This window comes from Periophthalmus magnuspinnatus, chromosome 22 (assembly GCF_009829125.3).
Source record: "Periophthalmus magnuspinnatus isolate fPerMag1 chromosome 22, fPerMag1.2.pri, whole genome shotgun sequence".
NCBI classification, from domain to species: Eukaryota; Metazoa; Chordata; class Actinopteri; order Gobiiformes; family Gobiidae; genus Periophthalmus; species Periophthalmus magnuspinnatus.
In genome coordinates this window covers 9,780,278-9,802,200 of record NC_047147.1, presented here as the reverse complement: position 1 = coordinate 9,802,200, position 21,923 = coordinate 9,780,278, and the positions used below count along the sequence as shown (strand labels likewise).

Sequence of the window (21,923 nt, the reverse complement as noted above, 5' to 3'; positions counted from 1 at the left end):
GTTACTGTGTATGTTTTTTACTCTTTGTTATTATATTGTAATGTGTGAGCAACTTGTCCAAGTCATATCTCTTGAGGATCAATAAAGTTTGTCTAAGTCTAAAGTCAAAGTCTGAATAGACATCATATTTTGCATGGATTGTACTACATCTCAGCTCTACGTCCAGTTACACACACGACATGCACACTCTGTCCTGTGCAAAAAAATGAAACAGTTTTTCCTTAAAACTTTGACAGGATTTTCAAGAACAGTAAAGGCATTATGAAAACACTAACCTTGAAGAATTTGGAGGGCGACTTTGGGCTTTGTGGCGAGCTCATGTCAAAGCTCATCATGGAGGTATTCTCACAGTGAGGGTCCCACTCCAGATCCGTGCGGTAACTACATTCTGTGGAAATACTCATCTGGTCGTAGCTCCTGGAGGAGAGGGGCAGGAAGTGCAGAGGGGGAGACAGAGGGGGAGCACAGAGGCAGAGAGGATATTAGATCACTGCCTTTTGTTTCACTTGAACAAAACACTTTAGTTAAGTGATAAATAACAATAACTGAACAGAAGAATGACTTGGTGAAACTTTGTGTGAAGTTCAAATCTGTGTAGATGTGCCCCTGCTTATTTTTGAACAATAAGAAAAACAGGAAAACAGGAATAAAGTAACAAACAAATAATATTAGGCTTGTCACAATAAAAGAAGCACGCTATATTGGTGAAGTAAATATAGACGATAAACAATAATATTGAAACTGAATCATAAAAGTAGAATTATCTCAAAAAAATTGATTTCAAATGTACAATATTGTTAAAAAATATAAAGTGCAATAAATAAATAACAGAATGCAACACTTAAGTAGTTATTTTCATAATTCAGCCATCTATAAACTCAAATTTTATCATAGAGCAGGAAAATAACCAAAATGTTCCCACGATAAATGTTGACCCCCAATAATAATTGTTCCATTTATCAGGTATTGACTGATAAGTCAATACAGACAGGCCTAGTAAAATATGTTACTGTGAAACATCATGGAGACAGGCAAATACCTTGTTTCATATATGCACAGTCTACACTCTACACACTACGCGCTCCCTACACCTACATACAGCTGTTTGTTTCTAATAGTTTTTCAGTGCTATGACGTGCACAGCTTTCATCCAGCTCCAAAAGCCGCCCGTTGAAGTGACACTGGACCAACCACATTCAGCGCTGAGTGTCAGACCATAAACACAAAGCAATTAGAGGAGCGCTGAGGATTGTGTAGCACGTGTGAGGCATGAGGAGGCGCATACACAAAAGAGGAACACTTTTTTAAGAGCTTAGTGAACTGACAGACAAGTCACACCCACTAAGAAAGAACAGCAAGATACCAGCAACTAAGACAAACTGCCCTCCACTGCAATATATAAAAAGCTGCACTTTGTAACTTTTCTGGTGGAGGGTCTGTCCTCTGCTTGTCTTAATGGAGGTACTGGAGATTACTTTGCTTGGAATTAAATGGAATTAAACCTTTTTTTTTCTTGCATGCATTAAATCATGTATTTTTATTGCTCATAAATACCATGAAAACATCCATTCTCATCCAACATCCGATCTGTAACTTGGCCTGCTTGCATCATCTGCTTGTCTCGATGGATAGAGACACATTTAATGCCATGCTGTGGAACATTCCGGGCAAAGCAATAAGATCTCCACAGAGACAAGAAGCTGGCAGGCAGAGCACAAAAGTTACATAGTACACCTTTAAATATGTGCATTTGGAAATTTGTATAACATTTACACATTATGTAAACGTGTAGCGCCACAGAATGTTTTTAGTTTGTCTCCACAAGCAACAAGTCACATGTCCACGCAATGACAACTATTGGCCACAAGAGGGCAGAGCTTGATCGAGATATGAAGACAGGGAATATGGCAAGATACACACCCAGTTTGCATAAAATCAAACCTGTGTCTCTGTCAACTCGTGCCAAACAAAGGTTTCTAATAACAATCCATTAATAGTTCATAGCCACATTATTTAATACCTCATCATCATTTATTTAAAAGCGGAAATGTCATTCTAGAGAAGCTGACAATAACTTAAGATACATAACAGGATTTATATAGAACAAAAACAGAAAGGAGAAGCTGGTTGTGAGTGAGGGTTTTGTATTTTTGGTATTATGTTAAAGACAGATTAAACTCATTTACACATGCAAACTATATAAATGGTTTCCTATTATTTTTGGTGCATAAATACTTGTTTTTGCATAAACTCCTGCATAATTATAGTCTTCTGAGTGCTCTTTTGGGTCACATACATAGAGATGCGTAAAAGTTTTGTGAGATTTTTCCTTGACCTGTTTTTAGTCAACTAATCAATCGGGAGGACATTGTCAACCATGAATTTCAGTAACTACAGCCCTAAGTTTTTGTTTTTTAGATGCATTATATGTTTTCTCATTACATTATCAGTAAAGCTTAAAACATATTTGTTTAGTAACTGGTTAGGTCTGTGGTTATGTAATTTCAATACATGTGTTTGGTGTTTTTACTTTGATCTTATGTTGGGCAATATTGTTTTGAAGCCTTTTGACGGTTAATGAGTACAAACAGTGATGACTCACTCCATCTCTGTATTTACACAGTCTTGTAGGTTTTCTGGAAACCTGCAGAAGCACATTGGTTTGATTGAGTGTGGACATATATAACTGAAATGACATCAGTGGGTTCATGCTGCCACACGAGGACTGACTGCCTCCTTCTCACGGTGCAGTGATGAAATATGTCTGAGGAGGGGGAGCGGATAAAGCAAACCAAAAAGAGAAGAGGGAGGGACGTATAAAGAGGTGCAGGATTTCACATCTCAGTTTAAATGTACACCCGCGACAGGATGTGATGAGCTGTACATCACGTAGCACGAGTCTGAAATAAAATCACATTGTAAGGCCAACTTCAGTATTAAATTGAGAATTCTGAACAACCTGTTGAATGAAGACAGGATTAGGCCTGTCACCGTAACAAATTTTGAAGTAGGATATATTACTGTGTGTAATACTGAAACTGAAAACTGAAATTTATGCGACTGACACAATAACCTTAAAAAAATAATCTAAATGTACCATATGGTTAAAAAACACAAACAAAAGAAAGAAACACTTAGTATGCATGTTCGTTTGCATCTATAATGAGTCATAGAAGTCATTTATTCAACCCACCACAGCTCAAATCTAATCGCAGAACAGGAAAACTAAGAAAAATTTGCAACCAGTACTAAGAAAAAGTACCCACGATAAATATTAACCCCCAAAAATTATTGTTCCATCTAACATATATAGAACGATAAGCAATGTAAAAACTGATTTGTGTAAATTTTGATGCCCAAAGTAAAGTGAATACCATAATTATAAGGTTGTGTCACTACTACATCTAGTCACCACTACTTAAAACACCTCTGCTACAGAAGCTATAATTTTGTTGCTCATACTTTACCACCTAACAAATCTGACAATAGCCCACATACTGTAATTAAATTGAATTAAAATATCAAAAATGCACCATCTTTCCACATCAGAGCAAAGCTTGATTTAAACTGCCCAATAAAAATAATGCCTTTTTTTAATTCTGGTCTGATATAGTCTAAATATAAACAATAACAACAGCAAATATTCAGATTTAAAGATTATTAATAAGTGTATAGTGGAATTTGCAGGAAAAGCCTTTTGCCACACTTCCCAAATGCCTTGTTAATTAAAGCTTCAAAAAGCACTTGTATTACGCTGCTTTGTCTGGAACAGCTGGAGACGAGCTTTGCACCTGTCAGGAGAAATATTCATCTGACAAATTCTTACTCAAACCTTGTCACTGTCACCTTTGACCCTGAGAAAGTTTCCTGATCTGGGGATAAAATGTGTCCGTCTCCTCACTGCTCACTCGCAAACACGCGGTGACTTGTCTCAGCTCTGCCTTTGTTGCTTCACTCAGACAAAGCTCCTCTGTTAATTTGTGGGATTTCAACCAGGAATGTTTACTCTTGCTTTTGATGCGCCATGGCAACTGATTTCTACGAGATCTCCAGTGGTTACTTTTAACTCAAACTTCAAGGTAATGTGTGCACAAGTTGAACGAGGGAGAGAAGAAACTGTCTTCGCAAACCAAGACACTGTAAAAAAGATAAAATGTTGTAATGCGACATACTTGCAAGTGCCCTTTGGATCATTTTAACAGCATTTTTCTTCAACTTTACTGTAGAATTATCTCTCTGGCAATTAAAAAATCATCAATGGAATTTGCTAACACTAACTTACACGCGTTGTTGAGAACCTTGACAATTTCTCTTCAGTTATTTTGTCTGTCAGAAAATGCACAAATAATACCTGTTGCTTCATGTTAACTTGAGAATCCAGAAAATCTACAAAAGAACTATAAACTTTCAGTCTAGACTTTTACGCCTAACACAGCAACACATTTTGAAGTGTAATGTAAGGAAATTAGATGATACACCATAAGATTGGGACTAATTTATGCCGCTGACGCTATAATCCTAAAGTAGCATTATCACCAAAATATTCAAAATGTACAAAAAAAACCAAAAACAAAACATGAACTGCAGAAAATACTACTTTGTGTATCTATAATGAGTCATGGAACTTCTCTATTCAACCATCTACAGCTCAAAACTTGTCATAGTTCTGAAAAAAGTTTCAACCTAGTAAGAAAACATATCCACAATAAATTACCCACAAACATGATTTTCCATCTATCATTTACTGAATGATAAGCCAATATAGTTATAATTATTAACAACATTCTTTTAGGGCTGAATAATTCTGAAAAATAACAGAGGGGTGCACATTTTAACCTCTTCCAGTTAGAACCTGCGGGTAGACAACTTCTGGAAAAAAAAAAATTGTGCGGGAAAATTCAAAAGCAAATACAGCGACTCTCTGGCACCAGACTGGTACAACAAGCTTCTGCCAAATAGTCTATCAACACACGCTCATGAAAACAGGCAAATAAAACAAAGTGCCTGCAGTGAGAGGAGTAAAGGGCAGACATGTTTTAGTGGAGCTTTACTGGCGAATTCAAACAAGGGCTGGAGCGGGTACAGTGACTGAGTCATGGCGGTACATGAGGGGTATAGTGAGTCACTGTGGTGGGCCATGGAAGGTATCCTGGTGCTACAAAGCAGACCACATCAAATCAACGCACAGAGAACTGGATGTTTTATTAGGAACAGTTTGACTTGTACCTAAGAAAATAGCCCTTGCAGTTCCTGATGACCCCTCTTTGGAGTTTTATCACTGCATGCTTTCTGTTTTTGGTGCACGATTTTTGACGTCCTGCCAACTGCTTGTCTCCATGGAGGTGTTATTGCTTTTCCTGGAAATTTCACAATATGGCTTTGAAATTGGATTAAAATTATCTCCCTCCATGGAGAAAAGCAAGTGATACCACCAGGCCGAGTTAAAGGTCAGAGAGAGAGGTATTTTTTGCAATAACCAGAAAAGTTACATAGTGTACCTTTAATCTAATTCCACATAGAGAAATTAGCTGATATAAAATTATATCTAGCTATTTTCTTTTATTACCCAGATGGTATTTTAGCAAAACAACCAACATGTGTCAAAACACGTCTATGAATGTCATGGTTGATGTTCAAGTAATGCGGAAAAGGTGAATACATTGTAACATTTTGATGCACTGATATCACATCATTGTTTATAGTATTACCCTACAAGCTTGCTCTGTTTTTTGCATCATTTTAACAGATTTCAACAGTTTAACTCTGTATAACTGTATACATCGTAGTCTTAATTTTGCTTTTTCCAAAACAACAACTTAAATAACAGCTGTTTTTCAATGAAAAGAGACCAAACTAGAAGACACAGCTGAGTTAAAGGTCAAGTCTTGTCTCTTCTGACCTCTGCCTCTTACACCAAAAATAAATTCCTCCAGTTCAGTCTGGTGTTTGATTCAGATCTTTTCCACAGATTTATTCTTGTCAGCTATTTAAAAGTGCACTAAGTAACTTTCTAGTGGAGAGTCTGTCGCATGGTTGTATCCATGGAAATGTTATTGCCATGCCTAGATTGTTCCACAGTATGACTTTAAACTTACCTATGTAAGTAATCATATGTTACAAACAACCCATTGCATATTCAAAACAACCCCATAAAGTCATGCCGTGGATGGAACAATCTGGGCTACATCTCCATAGAGACATGTGGCGGTGTCTTACTTGCAAGAAGGATAAAACAGGCTCAATAAAGGCAGTTTATCATAATGAAAGCCTAATAAGACACAAATTCCCACTGAGCTGATCAAATAACCCAAAACACAAAAGTAACTCTATATCAAACATTTTGTAAGAGAAACACTACAGTGAATGTAGCGGGGAGTGTCGGCAGTAGCAGTGCAGCTTTGCCAGATGCTGGGTGGGTCTTTCACAGCCACTTCTGTTTGGACCACACAAGGCCAGTGGAAAGCTCCTGCAATGGAAACTGGAGGGTATTGAGACTTTGTGTTTGCCACGTGCACAAATACAATTGATCCTTGTACAAGGTTATAGAGAGTTACGTGTAAGTCATAAATATTGCTCTGGTCACCTGAGGCAGCAGCACTGGATACAAGCAGATAACAACAGACATTGTGATGACATGCTGTTTTTGGAAGGAAAGACAATTCATTAAATACTATCTAATTCAAATTGGCACATCCTTTACTACTCTCAATGTGAAAAAAAAGCACATGGCGCAATAAAAGCTTATACACATTGTGATATGCAGAAACTAATGTATAGTATATAGTGATGTATAGTTATAGTAGCTAAGATTGTGAAATCGCCTCAAACAGGGGCATGGTGCAGATGTAATCATAAAGACAAGCCCTTTGAATTTGATTCAGAGCCAATCTAAGCAGCCAGTTTACTGTAGATAGATAGATAGCCCCTTCTTTTTCTTAAGATATGATGAGATTCCTGAAGAATGTTCAATCTTGCTGTAGGCACCTGGATGCCATTCTCTTTTTTGGTAAGTTCATTTTCCTTTCAACAGTTATAGAGCGTGCTCTTAAATATCCCAACACATGACAACACTTGAACAACATATTTTTATGTAACCTGACCAAGCATAGTGTCAGTATAAATCAGATAACTAGAATAATCAGACAACCCAATAATATTATCTTATTTTGCTGCGTGTTCACATGCACAAAAGATCTGACCATCAAAATCATCTGAGGACATGTGTCAATTAATGGATTCTGTAAGTGCAGTATTTGGAAGAAAAAGTGCAATGAATTTGAAAAAAAACAAAACGATTTCAATCTTTTTTCAAACATTTTCTCATAAATTTTTGTTTTTGCCACATTAGTTTGCCTCTTGGCATAATTTTACTTGACAGAAAGTGCACAGCTGTGAACAATCTGATCACTAGTGTCACGATACTGACATTTCAAACTTTATTTTGATACTAAGGAAAAGACTCGATACTCATTACTGATTCTGATACCACGATGATCATTAAAAACACATTTTGTTTAGACACTAGACCAAATGACTTTCAACATTAAATCACAGAACTTTCTTTTATATTACCATGAGCTTTTATATCTGTGTAGTCCCTCAGTCCAGGTAGGCTCCATAGTGGTCCATACTCGTCTATGTGGTCGTATATTTATACTCTGATACAGCTTAACATTATTCTAAAGCTTTTCAGGAAAGACTAATTCTGTCCTGTGAATGTGACTTTTTATTATCAATAGTACCTGCTCAAATGAGTATTTAGTTTTGATACTGGTACTTTTGACAACCCTGTTACTCACATCAGATGCAACTGTTTATAGGACATATTCAATACCTTCAGAAATCTGATTTTTGGTTTGCACGTAAACAGCAGTGTAACAGAGTATTAGTAACAAGTGACCATGTTTTTACAAGGGCTTATAACGAGTAGTTGAAGTTCCTGTTTACCCTGCTGCACGCCATCCACTGCTGTTTATGGTAAGGATAAAGGCTCCTGTTCTGTCAATAAAGTAATTTGTGACAATAAACTGCTCATTCTGTTCAACACTAGGCCTATTTTTGTCAAATTGCTACAGAGAAATATTGCAATCAACAACAATATTGAAAGTACTTTAGGCCACGATCACAGTGAACCTATTTTTACAAACACAGTGCCATAAAAGTTAATTATTCAACTCTCTACAGTTCAAATCCTGCGTTATTACATAAAAATGGTGCAAACCTAACAACTAGTGCAAAGAAATTGTACTCACGACAAATATATACAAAATGTACTGTTCCAGCTTTCATATATTGAACGATAAGTCATATATTGTAATTATCCTGACAGGTCTATACAACATCAAAGTCTCACTATAACAGAAGCAAAAGATTAGTAGAGTAGTAGTAGTAGCAGTAGTAGTAGTAGTAGTAGTAGTAGTAGTAGTAGTAGAGTAGTAGTAGAGTTGTAAAAGACACTAACTGGATGTAACATTTTATTTATGAATTGAAGTTAATGTAGTTGTAGACAAGTAGGAGTAAAGCAGGAGTAAAAGTACAGTGTCTGAAAAGTACTCCTCAGTTAAATCACATGTACTTGAGTATTTGAGTACTACCCACCAAATCCTTGTGGGAATACAAGAAACAGATGAAATTGGATCCCTGTTGTGCCAAGTCACTTGCAACAATAGAAATGACTGATATTTGTTGATAGATAAATCCATTTTTAATCATGTGTCATCTTCCGTTGGCTGCGATTCAACAAGAGTCGTTTGCCTTGGTGTAAAAGATGAGTTTCCAGTTGTACGAGTTTGAATTAAACTGTTTTGTATTCAAATATATTCAGATCTATACAGGGACATGTGTTGCACTGTGGGTTCATTTATATCTACATGGGAATAACAGCCAGACAACTGTGTGCATAAAAGTAGTAGAACATATGGAGATAGCGACTGGGATTTGCACACATTGTTCAAAGTGTAACATCTTGTCGTGTTTCCATTTTTTCCCGGGGTGGGTGATATTGACAAAAAATATGAACTCAAAAGTGAATGGACTGGACAAATTAAACCCAAAAGTTATTTAGTATCACTTTATATCCTTGTTGGTGAGGTTTGCATGGGAGATTTCTGTTCATTTTATTGTTAATAAGCTTTTTAAGAAGTTGATATTATTTAGACAACATAAGTGATATTTTAATCACCAAAACCACAAATATGCCGAATAGGGCTAGGTGATATGGCAGAAAATGTTCATAATTTTCTTTCCTTGTATTGATCAATTATGTTAAATTGGATTTTTTTTCTGTAATTTTCTCATAAATAACAAATAATAATAAAAAAGCTTTGATCAACAATTTCATGAGCATAAACATGGCACAGATCTGGCCATTTAACACAAAATAACACAACTTTCTTCCTCTAAAGTCTAAACTGACAGAGGACTGACTGTAAGGCTCCTGATTAAAATCCAATCATTGACGATTTGAAACATCATTAAGATTAGATCACTGCATAGCTCTACTGCGAGCTAAAACAACATTTATACAACTGTGTGAGTGTATATAATACAGCTGCAGAAGTAAAATGATGTCACAGTATCTGATTGCTTAATAATAGGCTTATGGGGAGATAACATAAAATCTACTATAACCCTGACAACAACAGCACTATTCATAATGCATAAATAAAATAAGACAGACATACTTTGTACCTGTCAGCACTTGGGTCTGACTCATGGTACACTGATAAACTTCACATGCCTCTGATAATCAAATGTGCTTATTTAGGCAACATTCATTTGGCCCCAGATGTTTTTTTTTAGCTCACTGCGCATTATAGGAACTGTATGTAACCTGCACTCTTACAGTTTTAAACAATGTCAGTGTGTTAACCTGCACAGAGTTCACATGGAAGCTTTTCTCCTTCTTAGTATATGAACAGGTCAAGCCACAGAATCTCCAGAATTCACTGAGCTGCAGCGGCTGCCCTAGCACTGATTAAAGATTGGCTGCAGGTGCTGGGTTTTAGGTAGTTTAGTTTAGTCCCCATTAGCTACTCATCATCTCAACATCAGTAGTTATTCTAGTATAGTGAGGATTCATTTTAGGTTTAAACCAACTTGATTTCAGCACTGGCAACCCAAATGAGAGACACATATGAGGCTCACTCTACTTTCTGATTTGATAATTGGCAAGCAAAATTATAACACACACCTTGGCCATCATGCGCAATGTTTTTGTCAAATCTGCAATGCAATTGTTATCAATAAAAGCTATATGTTTACCTCCTATCTGGGGACACAGGCAGGTCATGGTATAAAGATGCCTGGTGTAATGCCCACAGCACAGGTCAGCGCAGAGGTCACAGGTTTGTTGATCATCACTGCGAAATATTTCCTACTTCCATCCTACTATTAATGTCATTTACAATTTAGGAAATGACTTAAAGGGCGGACATTTTGTAACTGCTAATTTTGTATATAATCAGCTAAAATAAAAGCAGAAAAGCATCAATTTTAGGCTTTTGTTAGGGGTAAAGATACTGGATAAAGATGGAGCATTAAGTTGAAATAAAGTTTGTCAAGCTGTGGTCTGAGGGAAAGTTGGGTGTAAGCCTGTGAGTGTGCCACTATGCATCAGCCTGGCTTAAGAGTACAAGAGAACATGTAGGCCTGTGGTTGTGACTTGGAGAGCTGCATAAACATGCAAAATGGTTCAGTATTGAGAGGTACTCCTCTACTGTGCTGTGCTGCGCTGCTATCTTTATATTCCACTGTGGTGCCTCATATTGCCTGCGACCTCCACACCCTGACCTAAGGGGTTTGTCTGAATGAGCAGGCACCCACAGTCCTGTTTAGGGCGTGACAAATTCATAACAGATTTAAAATGATACCATATTTAGGGATGTCAAGGTGATTTTGTCACTAGTAATTAGGATTATTCAGGTCCCAATGTAATCGTGACATCTAAAAAAAAAATCATTGTGAGAATTAGGACATTTAAGATCAATCTGTTAAAAAGTAAATCTATGTAATGTTAGTTTTTGTTGGCTGTTTATATCACTTTAACTTTATCTTAGAAAGTTTGGTTTCATAAAGATGGTTACATAACACATACTAAATAAGAGTTCATATATTAGAGAATGTGAATGAAAGAAAATGAAGGGTTTCACTGTTGTTTGGTCGTGGTATCAATGAAAATATTGATCTATTTGTCTAAAATGTGACATTGTGACATCTTTAACCATACTACAAGAAATAAAGGTTCACTTTCTATTAATCACAAAAACAGTTACAGTATACTATTATTGCACCCATATGATTATTAAGTGTTAACTAAACAGAAACTATTACTATTATGAGTGTGCAGTGCTTGCAGACAACAGCTTGAGCAGATTCCAGTTGGACACAGAGCTATAAAATACTGGACAGGAGTTATCTGTGGTGTTCAGAGACAGAGCAAACATGTCATGAAGTCATGGCACCAAACCACCCGATCTCTGATTAGTTTGACAGAGACAGGCACAGTGAATATAGGCCAGGGCACAGGGCCTGCTCAGTCAGGTGTGGATGTTTGCACAGTGCAGTAGAGTGACACAACAGCCCTAAAGGCAAGCAGAGAGATACCATTTCAACACCAGGTCGTGTTATGTCCTATATATTTGCACAGGATTAACAAACTGCAAATAACAAAGACTGTTATTATCACGTATAAGATTTCCTGAAGGATGTAACTGTCTTCTTCGCAAGTACTTAACAAATTATACCCTTAACAGCGTCGTAACGTAGCATTAGAGAAGGTTACAGTAAGTTCACTTCCTTTTTCCCTTTTCCAAGCCCAAATAACATCCATACATCGAAAATACGAAGATTAAATATAAAGCCAAACATGCCCCAGCAATTATCTTCACATCAATTTCATCTTCAGCCTCTCACTAGTCAACAGTTATACATTATACATACAGTTTTTTGTTTTTTTTTGGGCCGGGGGGTCTACATAATTCACCCTAACCGGTCCCATGTGTCCTGTACAAAGGGATATGGACCAAAAGCAACATTTATGATCTGATAGTCAGTAATCAGCATTTGGGACAGTGTTCATTACATCACTTGTTTCTTAGAGTGGCCTACAAATCAAAACTGCTTGCATAATGGATCATTTTTTAGTTTCCTTCATTTCCTCGTTGCTGTCACCTACTCGCTTCAGCTGCACACGGCCGTGTTTGCTCGCATGTCTGATTTAAACCCAGCACAAAGAGCCACATGTAAATTATGTTAAAAGCCCGATGGTCACACCTGCGCGGCAAGTTCACTTCATTGTTCTATTAAACTTCAAGCAATGCCTTTCTTCCTCACACGGCCGCCTCACCTGCCATACCAGTGATACCAATGTAGGTGAACTATACAATCCTAGACATCACAATAGTCAAAACATCAACAACAGCTGAGTCAGGTACAGTCAGTCATTATTGAAGGGATTGACCAGAGAGTCGATGAACCTGAAGTGTTGAAAGGGCAGTTCAAAGTGTATTGTGGTTTTTAGTTGTTGTTATATTCAGGTCCTCTATTAGTGACTGAAAAGCCTATATAAGTATTTAGCTACACATTAGTTGAAATGATTCAGCTTCTGTACTAACTAATTTCTCTAACTTAGATTTTTTTTGGCTATAAATAAAATAACTAAATATTCCTTTCTCTATATATGTGTATGCATGGCTTGGCTTTTCAACAAGAGCTGCATGACTAAACTAGTTTGTCCACAGCTTTCAGAAGTCACAAATCAGAAATTTGCCAAAGGGAATAACTGCTGCCTCACGCTGCTCTGGTTACTCACTTGGATGCTCTCCTTGTCTGTCACCTTGGTCTGTGAGAGTGGGGCTAGTTCCAGCACTTGAGGCCTCAGGTCGTTTTTAGTAGGATTTTGTAAACTTATTCATCCGTTTATTCACGTGTAGGGGCTTGTTATCAGTAAGTAACAAATGTACAGAAACTCAGTGGACTCCACAACAACCAATCTTGCTTTTGACACAAACAGGTTGAAAATAATAGTACAAATCAAAGTATTCAAATGCTTTCCTTACATGTGTCCAGGGCTGAAGCTGTCCAGCTCTCCAGTCTCCGGGAAGAACACATCCTCTACTTTCTGCTTGGGCTTTTTTTTCTTGAGTTTTAGTGAGAACATCCCTTTGCTCTTCTTCTCTTTGGGGGACACAGGGGACATGTGCTCGGGCATGGCACTGTGGTCCCCCGGGCTAACAGGTCCGGGACTCGTGGGTAGAGACACGGGACTGCTGAGAGTCCCATCTTTGTTCGCTGCCCTCTTTATGTCCTTGTTCTCCTTATCCAAAGACTTGGATTTAAACAAGTTCTTGACTTTTAAAGTGCTGGATTTACTCATCGCGGCGGCTGTAGCAGGTCCTCGTCAGGAACTGAGAACAGAAAACAAAACCATGAGGACTAGAGCTCTGCACAAAGTAATTCACGGGACTGAACCTGCAGAGCGGGTTCGCGCCGCAGTTTGGACTTGCCCCCGCGGAGCGCGCGCCTCAGGTGTCCACAGGTGAGTGTTTGGATCAAGTGAGCCGCAGTGCGCACGTACGTCCGCCCTTGTGCTTCACAGTAAAGTTAGAAAGTAACGTCGATTTGTAACGTGACTCCACCAGTTTAACCAGCTGCAGAACTGGTGGCGCAAAATGGAAATATCAAAGGCGTTTTTGTTCTGGAATCACTTTCATTTGTTTCATTTTGGCCTGTGTATGCCTATAGGTTATGTAGAGCTGTAGCTCCACCCCTCCACTATGTCCCAATAGGATTTCATTATACACATGAAGCTGAATCATTCAGCTTTGATTAATCACATGCCTGTTATCATAGGAGGTCCTGTATGTCTTTGTGCACTGATAAAAGATTAAAAAGATTAGGCTTTGTGTTTAACCTCGGCATCGTACTCCACGGCTGTACGGCTCAGTGTCCTGCAACCCCCAGCTCTGAGCAATTTTATTTTGTAAAAGTAACTCTGGAGACTCCTGGGATACATAAATAGGACAGCCCCATCTGCTGAGCATTTTAAAAACGGCAGCCACTGCCCAAGCCCAGCAACAACATGTGAGACGGCTCCTCTGCGCTGCGTCTCCACAGCTTTACTGTCACTGTCACTGTTACTCTCATTACTCTCACTGTCACTGTCACTCTCATTACTCTCACTGTCACTGTCACTGTTACTCTCATTACTCCACTGTCACTGTTACTCTCATTACTCTCATTACTCTCACTGTCACTGTCACTGTTACTCTCATTACTCTCATTACTCTCACTGTCACTGTCACTGTTACTCTCATTACTCTCATTACTCTCATTACTCTCACTGTCACTGTCACTGTTACTCTCATTACTCTCATTACTCTCACTGTCACTGTTACTCTCATTACTCCACTGTCACTGTCACTGTCACTGTTACTCTCATTACTCTCATTACTCTCACTGTCACTGTTACTCTCATTACTCTCACTGTCACTGTCACTGTTACTCTCATTACTCTCATTACTCTCACTGTCACTGTCACTGTTACTCTCATTACTCTCATTACTCTCACTGTCACTGTCACTGTTACTCTCATTACTCTCATTACTCTCACTGTCACTGTCACTGTTACTCTCATTACTCTCATTACTCTCACTGTCACTGTTACTCTCATTACTCTCATTACTCTCACTGTCACTGTTACTCTCATTACTCTCATTACTCTCATTACTCTCACTGTCACTGTCACTGTTACTCTCATTACTCTCATTACTCTCATTACTCTCACTGTCACTGTTACTCTCATTACTCTCATTACTCTCACTGTCACTGTTACTCTCATTACTCTCATTACTCTCATTACTCTCACTGTCACTGTTACTCTCATTACTCTCACTGTCACTGTCACTGTTACGTTACTGTGATGTAAATAGTTTGTCCTTGTGAGTTTGTATGAAACCAAACCCAAATTGTGGCGTACACTGGTATCAAGCGTCTGCATCCTAAATAAATAGCACATCATTTCCAGAGCAATAAAAGAGAATATTCCCCTGTAGTGCTTTACCACATTTTCATCCAGTTCCACCTGATCAATCCTAATGTCTTCTCAAGCCCATTATACCTCCACAAATCAGGGCGGCCAGGGACAAACTCATATGAACTTTGACCCACAGAGGTCAAAGTCAAATGCAGATAAACTCCTGTGTCATCGAAATGTTCAAAAATGTGCAATGGAGGCAAAGTGAAATAGACATGCTTCGAACATGAAATGAGCTACAATTTTAAATTTCCCAGAGGTGGGTAGAATAGCCAAAAACTGACAAAGAGTAACGTTCATAACATAAGATAATATACACAAGTAAGAGTAAAAAAGACTGTGGATTTCATAAAATTGACAGAGGTTGATAAGATTGATAAGATACCTATAACAGAGGGTATATGGTTATGGATATTTCATATACATGTTCAAAAAAGGGTCTCCAAATAAGTGTGAACTCAAATCACTTTCTCTTCCTCCTTGTTATATTTTTCCTGGTACAAAAACAAGGTCTAACTCAGAGACAGCATTCAGTAGGCCTACATGATAAAACATTAAAAACATTACATTTGAATATGGAGATGAGAGCACACTCCGTACAGACGTGACAGTGTTGTAGTGGGAGGGTGTGTGTAACAGGTGACAGCTCTCACTCTCAGATCTGAAACAGGAGGCTCACATTGTGCATCCAATTCAGAGGCAGCGCAGAGGCTCTACCAGTGAAGAAACACCTTTGGTACCTTTCAACTTTTCCTATTTCAACTCTGATTCACCCACTAAAGGTATGTTAAATTACTAGTATGGCAAATTAATATTCATTTTCAGCATAAATGTAAGCTATATTTAAAGAGCATTAACAGCAACGATGGAGATAATATAATGAAAGCACTGAAAGTCAAACTGAACATCCTCAACACAATAACATTTCTAGTAAAGTAAATCTGTACAGACTTTAAAGTAGTTTTCACTGTGATCATGTACCCTATGCCATCGAAGATTATAGATATTATCAAGGCTATTAGTTAAAATATAGGGTCAATTTAGGTAAAGTTGGAAAAAATTTGGCAATGTCAGGAAACATCCAAACATATAGAAATCCCATATTTCTATATCACAAAAATATATACACTATACACAATACAGGAATATGGAACTTGAGTGTTGTTTTTTCTGCTTCAGGTTCCTTTTTAGAAACCTGTTATGGTATGTTTGTAGGTTCTTTTGTGTTCCCCTTCAGATAATACGCCTAATAGCTATAAATGTGATTCCTTCCTCATTGCAAAATGATAGCGTATCGGCCACTGCACTAATATAGTCCTGATCTTTGTAGTGGATTTGAGAAGTGAAAGCTGGCAGAAAGATATTTATCTTTTATTTTGATGTTTGCTCTTCATTGCCCGTTTCACCTCTTTGTGATCTCACTACATATAGAGGCCAACATACATTTACTGTAACCAAAGATCAGAGAAGCAATATAATCTCTAGCATCTGCAGAAAGTCACAGCTCAGCCACCTGCGGCTTTGTGTGAGTTCACTTATTTTCAAAATCACCCAAAACTGGGTCATGCGAAACCAGAGGAAAGGCTAAACTAGAGCATAAAAGGTGCAGTTGAAGCTGAATAAGATTCCAAATCTCAAAAAAGAAAAAAAAAAAAAAAAAAAAAAAGTGGGTTTAAATTTGAAAAACAAAGAAGAAAGAAACACCCATGAAACACCCACCTCTGTTCTTCATTGTGAAAACTCAAGTATGTATAAATAAGTGTAGGCTACACGTTTTTGATCTTTCAGCATAACAAAAATGTAACTTTTATGAGTTCCCATTTGTCACTGAGACAATCAAGCCTGACTTTAAGATCATGTACATAACCTATATGTACAAATCCCTTTACAATTAAAGCTTAAATGTAAAATGTTTGACCTCGTCTACCCCCTAATTATATGTAATCACAGTTCTCCTCATTATCATCATTTCATCATTTTCATAAATACTATTCTAAAATATCACTTCCCGATTTCACCTCTAGTTCTTTTTAAATGTGAATAGAATAGAACTGTATTTCTAATCACATTCCTCTTGTTACCAGTTTTATAGGATGACCACTGAATACTATCCAACTATAGATGATTATCCACAGACTACAGACGAGCTATGTGTGGTGGCCCCAGACCCACAGGAAATCTTGGTTCAGACTTACATCCACTCCTTCATCTGCGCCTTTGGCCTGATTGGAAACATCCTCGTCATCGTCACTTACATCTTTTACAAAAGGACCAAAACAATGACTGATGTGTATCTTTTCAATGTGGCTGTGATTGACCTGATCTTTGTGGTGGCATTGCCTTTTATCATCTACAATGAGCAGAACAACTGGTGGATGGGCACTGCCGCCTGTAAAATCCTCCGTTCCACCTACAGTATGAACCTGTACTGTGGCATGCTGCTGTTGGCTTGTATTAGTGGAGACCGGTACATTGCCATAGTCCAGGCTCGACGCTCTTTTGGCTCTCGCTCCCAATCTCTCCTCTATAGTCGCATCATCTGTGCTGTTGTGTGGATTTTTGCTTTATCCTTAACACTCCCTACAATCATCTATACCCAAACTTTTAAAGAGATGAATTTTGGATTGCCAGTGTCTGTGTCATGTGAAATGTCCTTTGATGAGGACGAAACAGCCAGACTTGTGAAAATCTTGGTTCCAAGCTTACAGATGGCTATAGGATTCTTACTACCTTTTCTTATAATGACCTTTTGCTACTCTTGCATTCTTATCACATTACTCAGAGCACAAAGTAGCCAGCGCCACAAAGCCATCCGTGTAGTTTTCGCTGTGGTCGTGGTCTTCATCTTGTGTCACTTTCCATACAATGTGGTCCTTCTCAAACACACGCTGTCCCTTTTCAAAGAAAGAAGCTGCAAAATGGAGAAGATTAAGTTTAAAATTTTGGCTATTTCCCAAAGTATCGCTTACCTCCACTGCTGCCTCAACCCCATCCTGTACGCCTTTGTGGGGGTCAAGTTCAGGAGCCATTTCAGACAGATCATGGTAGACTTGTGGTGCATTAGCAAGAAGTACATCTATAACGCTCGTTCCTCACGCAACACCTCCGATACCGGCATGACTGGCTTCTCCACAGGGTTCAAGTCAGATAGTTCTCAGATGTCCTCCTTTAGTGCATAAAGTTAATTTGTTTACATAGTGCAGTGTAACTTTTCTAGTGGAGGGTGTGGCACATGCTTCTCTCCATAGAGCTGTTTTTTTTTTGCCTGGACAGTTCCACAATATAGAATTCAGTCGACCTATCATGCATTTATTTAAATGCACCGACTTTCTATGCTTAAAAAACACACAAAAAATGCATTCACATTGTGTTAACTAGGGGCTGCCTCTTCACACATCTTGTTTAATGTCACACTGTAGAACATTCTAAGCAAAGAAATAACATCTCAAAAAAGTATAAGAGAAATTGAGACACAACACGGTAATTATTGGCTAAAATCAAGTTATTCACAATGAAACATGCAGTTATCATATATCACATTTTGAAACAAAGATAAAGAAAAAAAGAAAAAAGAAAAAAAAATACAGTGTGGAGAACGATATCTGCTTGTTGGGACAGGGACAAGAAATATATGTAAATAGTACATTTCATAATGGGAGAAATGTTTTATATATACATTGTTGTTATTATTGTTTTTGAATATATATTGCTGATTTTTTCCTCCTTTATATTAAAACATATTATTGAAATGTGATATTTTACATTCTCTGTGAATCATAAATCTTTAAAAAATTTTTTTTTTTTTTTTACATGTGGATTATTATTTTATTAAGAAACAATAAACTGCAAATAAACTGCACACGTCAAAAGATTGTGTGCTCTTTATTTATACACTGGCAAATGTAACACAATAGTTTTTAGACTGTGAGACAGGTGTGGGCACTGAATATTGTAGAACTATATTTTAGTATTCAACTATATTTTTCCATATTTGTTGGTGATCGATGATCGTTACTAAAATGTTTCTAGAACTTCCTGTGAGGTTTTAAAGTCTTTGTGACTAATGCCACCACAACTCTCTCCTCTTCTGGGGAAATTTTAGCTGTTTAGTTTATACAAGCACTTGTTTTTTATTCTCTCAGTAAAACAAAGTACTGTATCAAATACGAGAACAAAGGCTTACAGATTATTTTCAGACGTAGACCTTTACTTCTATACACTCTCGAAGATCGCTGTATCTGTCATCTTACCAAAGAAAGTTGGTGTTACACCTCTGCTCTGAGATATTTATGCCACAACCACAATACAACAGAGCCACCTTCAGGACAATGTCTGCTATTACATCGTAACTCAAAACATGCGACTAGACTATGTTATTTAACATGATATTTAACATGAATTTAAAGTGAAATCTCACCGCAATGTTCACTTTTAAAATATGAAAAAGTCCGTATTAACTGCAATAATAATAATAATAATAATAATAATAATAATAATAATAATAATAATAATAATAATAATAATAATAATAATAATAATAATAATAACAATAAGAAGAAGAAGAAGAAGAAGAAGAAGAAGAAGAAGAAGACACATGTCACTTTTTTTGCAGTTTATGAGGATGATATATGAGACTTTTAAGTTGACAAAAGTGACACATTGTCCATAAAGCATTTCACAATGATAATTTAGAGATGAATACCCCCGTTCCCCCTCGACTATTTCTGTTGTGAACATGTTTGAGCTGCTCCAGGTGCCACCCTGATTTTCCTATAAATATATAATGAACATTAAGGTATTTAGAAAACATTATCTTCTTTTTTCTAGTATTAACAGTTTATTTTGATAGCTCAGTCTTTTACCCAACAGCAACAACATAAACGCTATCACTGTTAAGAATTTATTTGGGTCTGTATGGCTATGACTACAGACACTGTATGTAGTTATGCACTAGCCCAATCTAGTCAGTTTATTGTGGATACAGTAAAGGTTAACAAATGGTCACATACAGCCACATGCGTCACCAATTCATGACAAAAAGGCTAAAGACTGTGCTGATTAATTTATTTTGCTGGGTCAGGTTGTAGAGTCCAATGAGGAATGCAGCCAAATGAGTTGGAGTCTAGCAGTCAGCCAGCTCAGCCACGCTATCATAGGCTAATTGTCAACATAGTCAGCTTATTTGTATGTGTAACTTATTTCATCTGGGCAAAGAAATGAACTATGGGAAAATAGTTTTGGTATTCCCAAATGGAAGAAAAATACCCTTAAGTTAGGACGAGGTCAAATGCAACTCGGATTTGGTGCTGAGTTAAAGCAGTAAATCTAATTAGTGTAACTGAAGCACTGTGAGTTTGAGACAACAAAAGCTGAGAACTGCACCAGGGAGCACAGCTGTGGAGTAGCTCAGGAGGGATGTCATCCATTAACAGCTGAGGGCCATGCATGTATGAGAACTTCTTATAGTGAGTGACAACACAGCAGAAGTGAGTAAGTGCCACACAGATTAAACTGACAAGGGTGTTACTTCAACTTTGCTTTAGAAACAACTGTTTGGGATTAGTAACCACTTTACAAGGCACGAGTCAAAAAATGCTATCTTTTTTTAATGTAATAAAATTATGTGACCTAAGCCTAGAAGACACAGCCAAACCTTGGAGTGGTCTGTTTATGTGAGTATAAGGATTAAGGAACCACATTATACAATGAGGTTTACCACTGTGGTTTCACACATGTATTACTAACCTCCTTGGGCTGCTTTATGTACCATAACTGAATTTAAGTATAGCTTGAGGAATAAAGTGTGCGTAAATCCACTGATATTAGTAATCTCATGAATCTCCCACTCAAAGGGGATGATACATCTCTGTGGTCCTTCAAGTCTTGGGACGCTAAACCCATATGTCCCAAAGGAAGCCACTTCTCAATCTTTCATCCAACCCACTTCTGAAATGAGAGGGATGTTCCATCAGTGAAGGGAAAGAATTCCCCACTTTGGCCAATAAAGGTACAACACATTGAGCCAATTGCCTCAATGAAATTTCAGTATGTGATGAGTGTGAGGAGGCCTGCCTCAGTGCCAAGTTGTGCAGCTGCAAACCCCTGCTCTATACTAAATGAAATCACTACTACTTGTCTAAACTTTATTTCAGAAGTTATTGTATTTTTTGTAGTTATTGCAATTTCCAAATGCTGCTTTTGAGCATTCAGTTTAATTGGGGTGTATGTGCTTTTTTTTCACCCTCCAAAAGTTGATGTTCCATTTAATATACAAACTAAAGTGACCTTGAGCTACTGCTATGGAAGAAGGAAACTTTGCAATTCAACAAATATAGGAAATATTTGTGTATGTCATTCTTGAGCCAAAGGGAAGTGTTATTTGTGTTCATGTCATATACCCTTACTGCTAGTCCCTTGTCAGTGTGATAATGTCTTTTCCTGGCTGGCCCAGAGAAGGGCGCACTTTTATCTATGCAACCAAACCACTGGAAACCTCATTTCCTGTTCCAGTTTTCTTTCCTGAGCCTCCGTCCCTTTTGTAGCTCAGCTGCCAAACCAGTCTACAGGGGGAGATATACCGGGGCTGAGAGGGAGAACAGGTCTAAGGCTGCAGACAAATAAATCCAGTAAGCATTGATGCTCTGTGGGTCATTTGTGCTAACGTTTGTTATTTACAAAATTAAGCTGCACATTGTGGAGTGCAGTTCCCAGGGCTCTATAGAAACCATGCCTAGATTAGTCTTGGACAACCACATAACAAATCTAACCATGCTGATTAGCTCTGATAAGGTAATGACAACTAATGGACAGAGAACATCTGTTAGCAATCAGATCAGTTGACCTTGTGTTATCCTAACCTTTTGACTAAACAGGGACAGCAGTAGAGGAC

The 21,923-nt window shown here is 37.7% G+C and overlaps 2 protein-coding genes across 2 annotated transcripts in view; one reads left to right on the top strand and one right to left on the bottom strand.

Moving 5' to 3' along the window:
• crybg1a (crystallin beta-gamma domain containing 1a) overlaps window positions 1–13,574 on the bottom strand; it is a 31,065-nt gene extending 17,491 nt beyond the window's left edge. Inside the window, exons 1-2 of the mRNA XM_033988706.2 lie at window positions 13,059–13,574; window positions 276–417 (exon numbers count right to left, since the gene is read on the bottom strand). Coding sequence (XP_033844597.1) covers window positions 276–417; window positions 13,059–13,375 — 459 coding nt within the window. The 5' untranslated portion in view covers window positions 13,376–13,574. The remainder of the gene's footprint in view (window positions 1–275; window positions 418–13,058) is intronic.
• A 2,169-nt stretch (window positions 13,575–15,743) lies between these two features.
• On the top strand, window positions 15,744–18,644 carry ccr6b (chemokine (C-C motif) receptor 6b). Its single transcript, XM_033988705.2, has 2 exons — window positions 15,744–15,816; window positions 17,119–18,644. The coding sequence occupies exon 2, from the start codon at window positions 17,128–17,130 to the stop codon at window positions 18,211–18,213; it is 1,086 nt and encodes a 361-aa protein (XP_033844596.1). The 5' UTR covers window positions 15,744–15,816; window positions 17,119–17,127; the 3' UTR covers window positions 18,214–18,644.
• The last annotated feature ends 3,279 nt before the right edge of the window (window positions 18,645–21,923 follow it).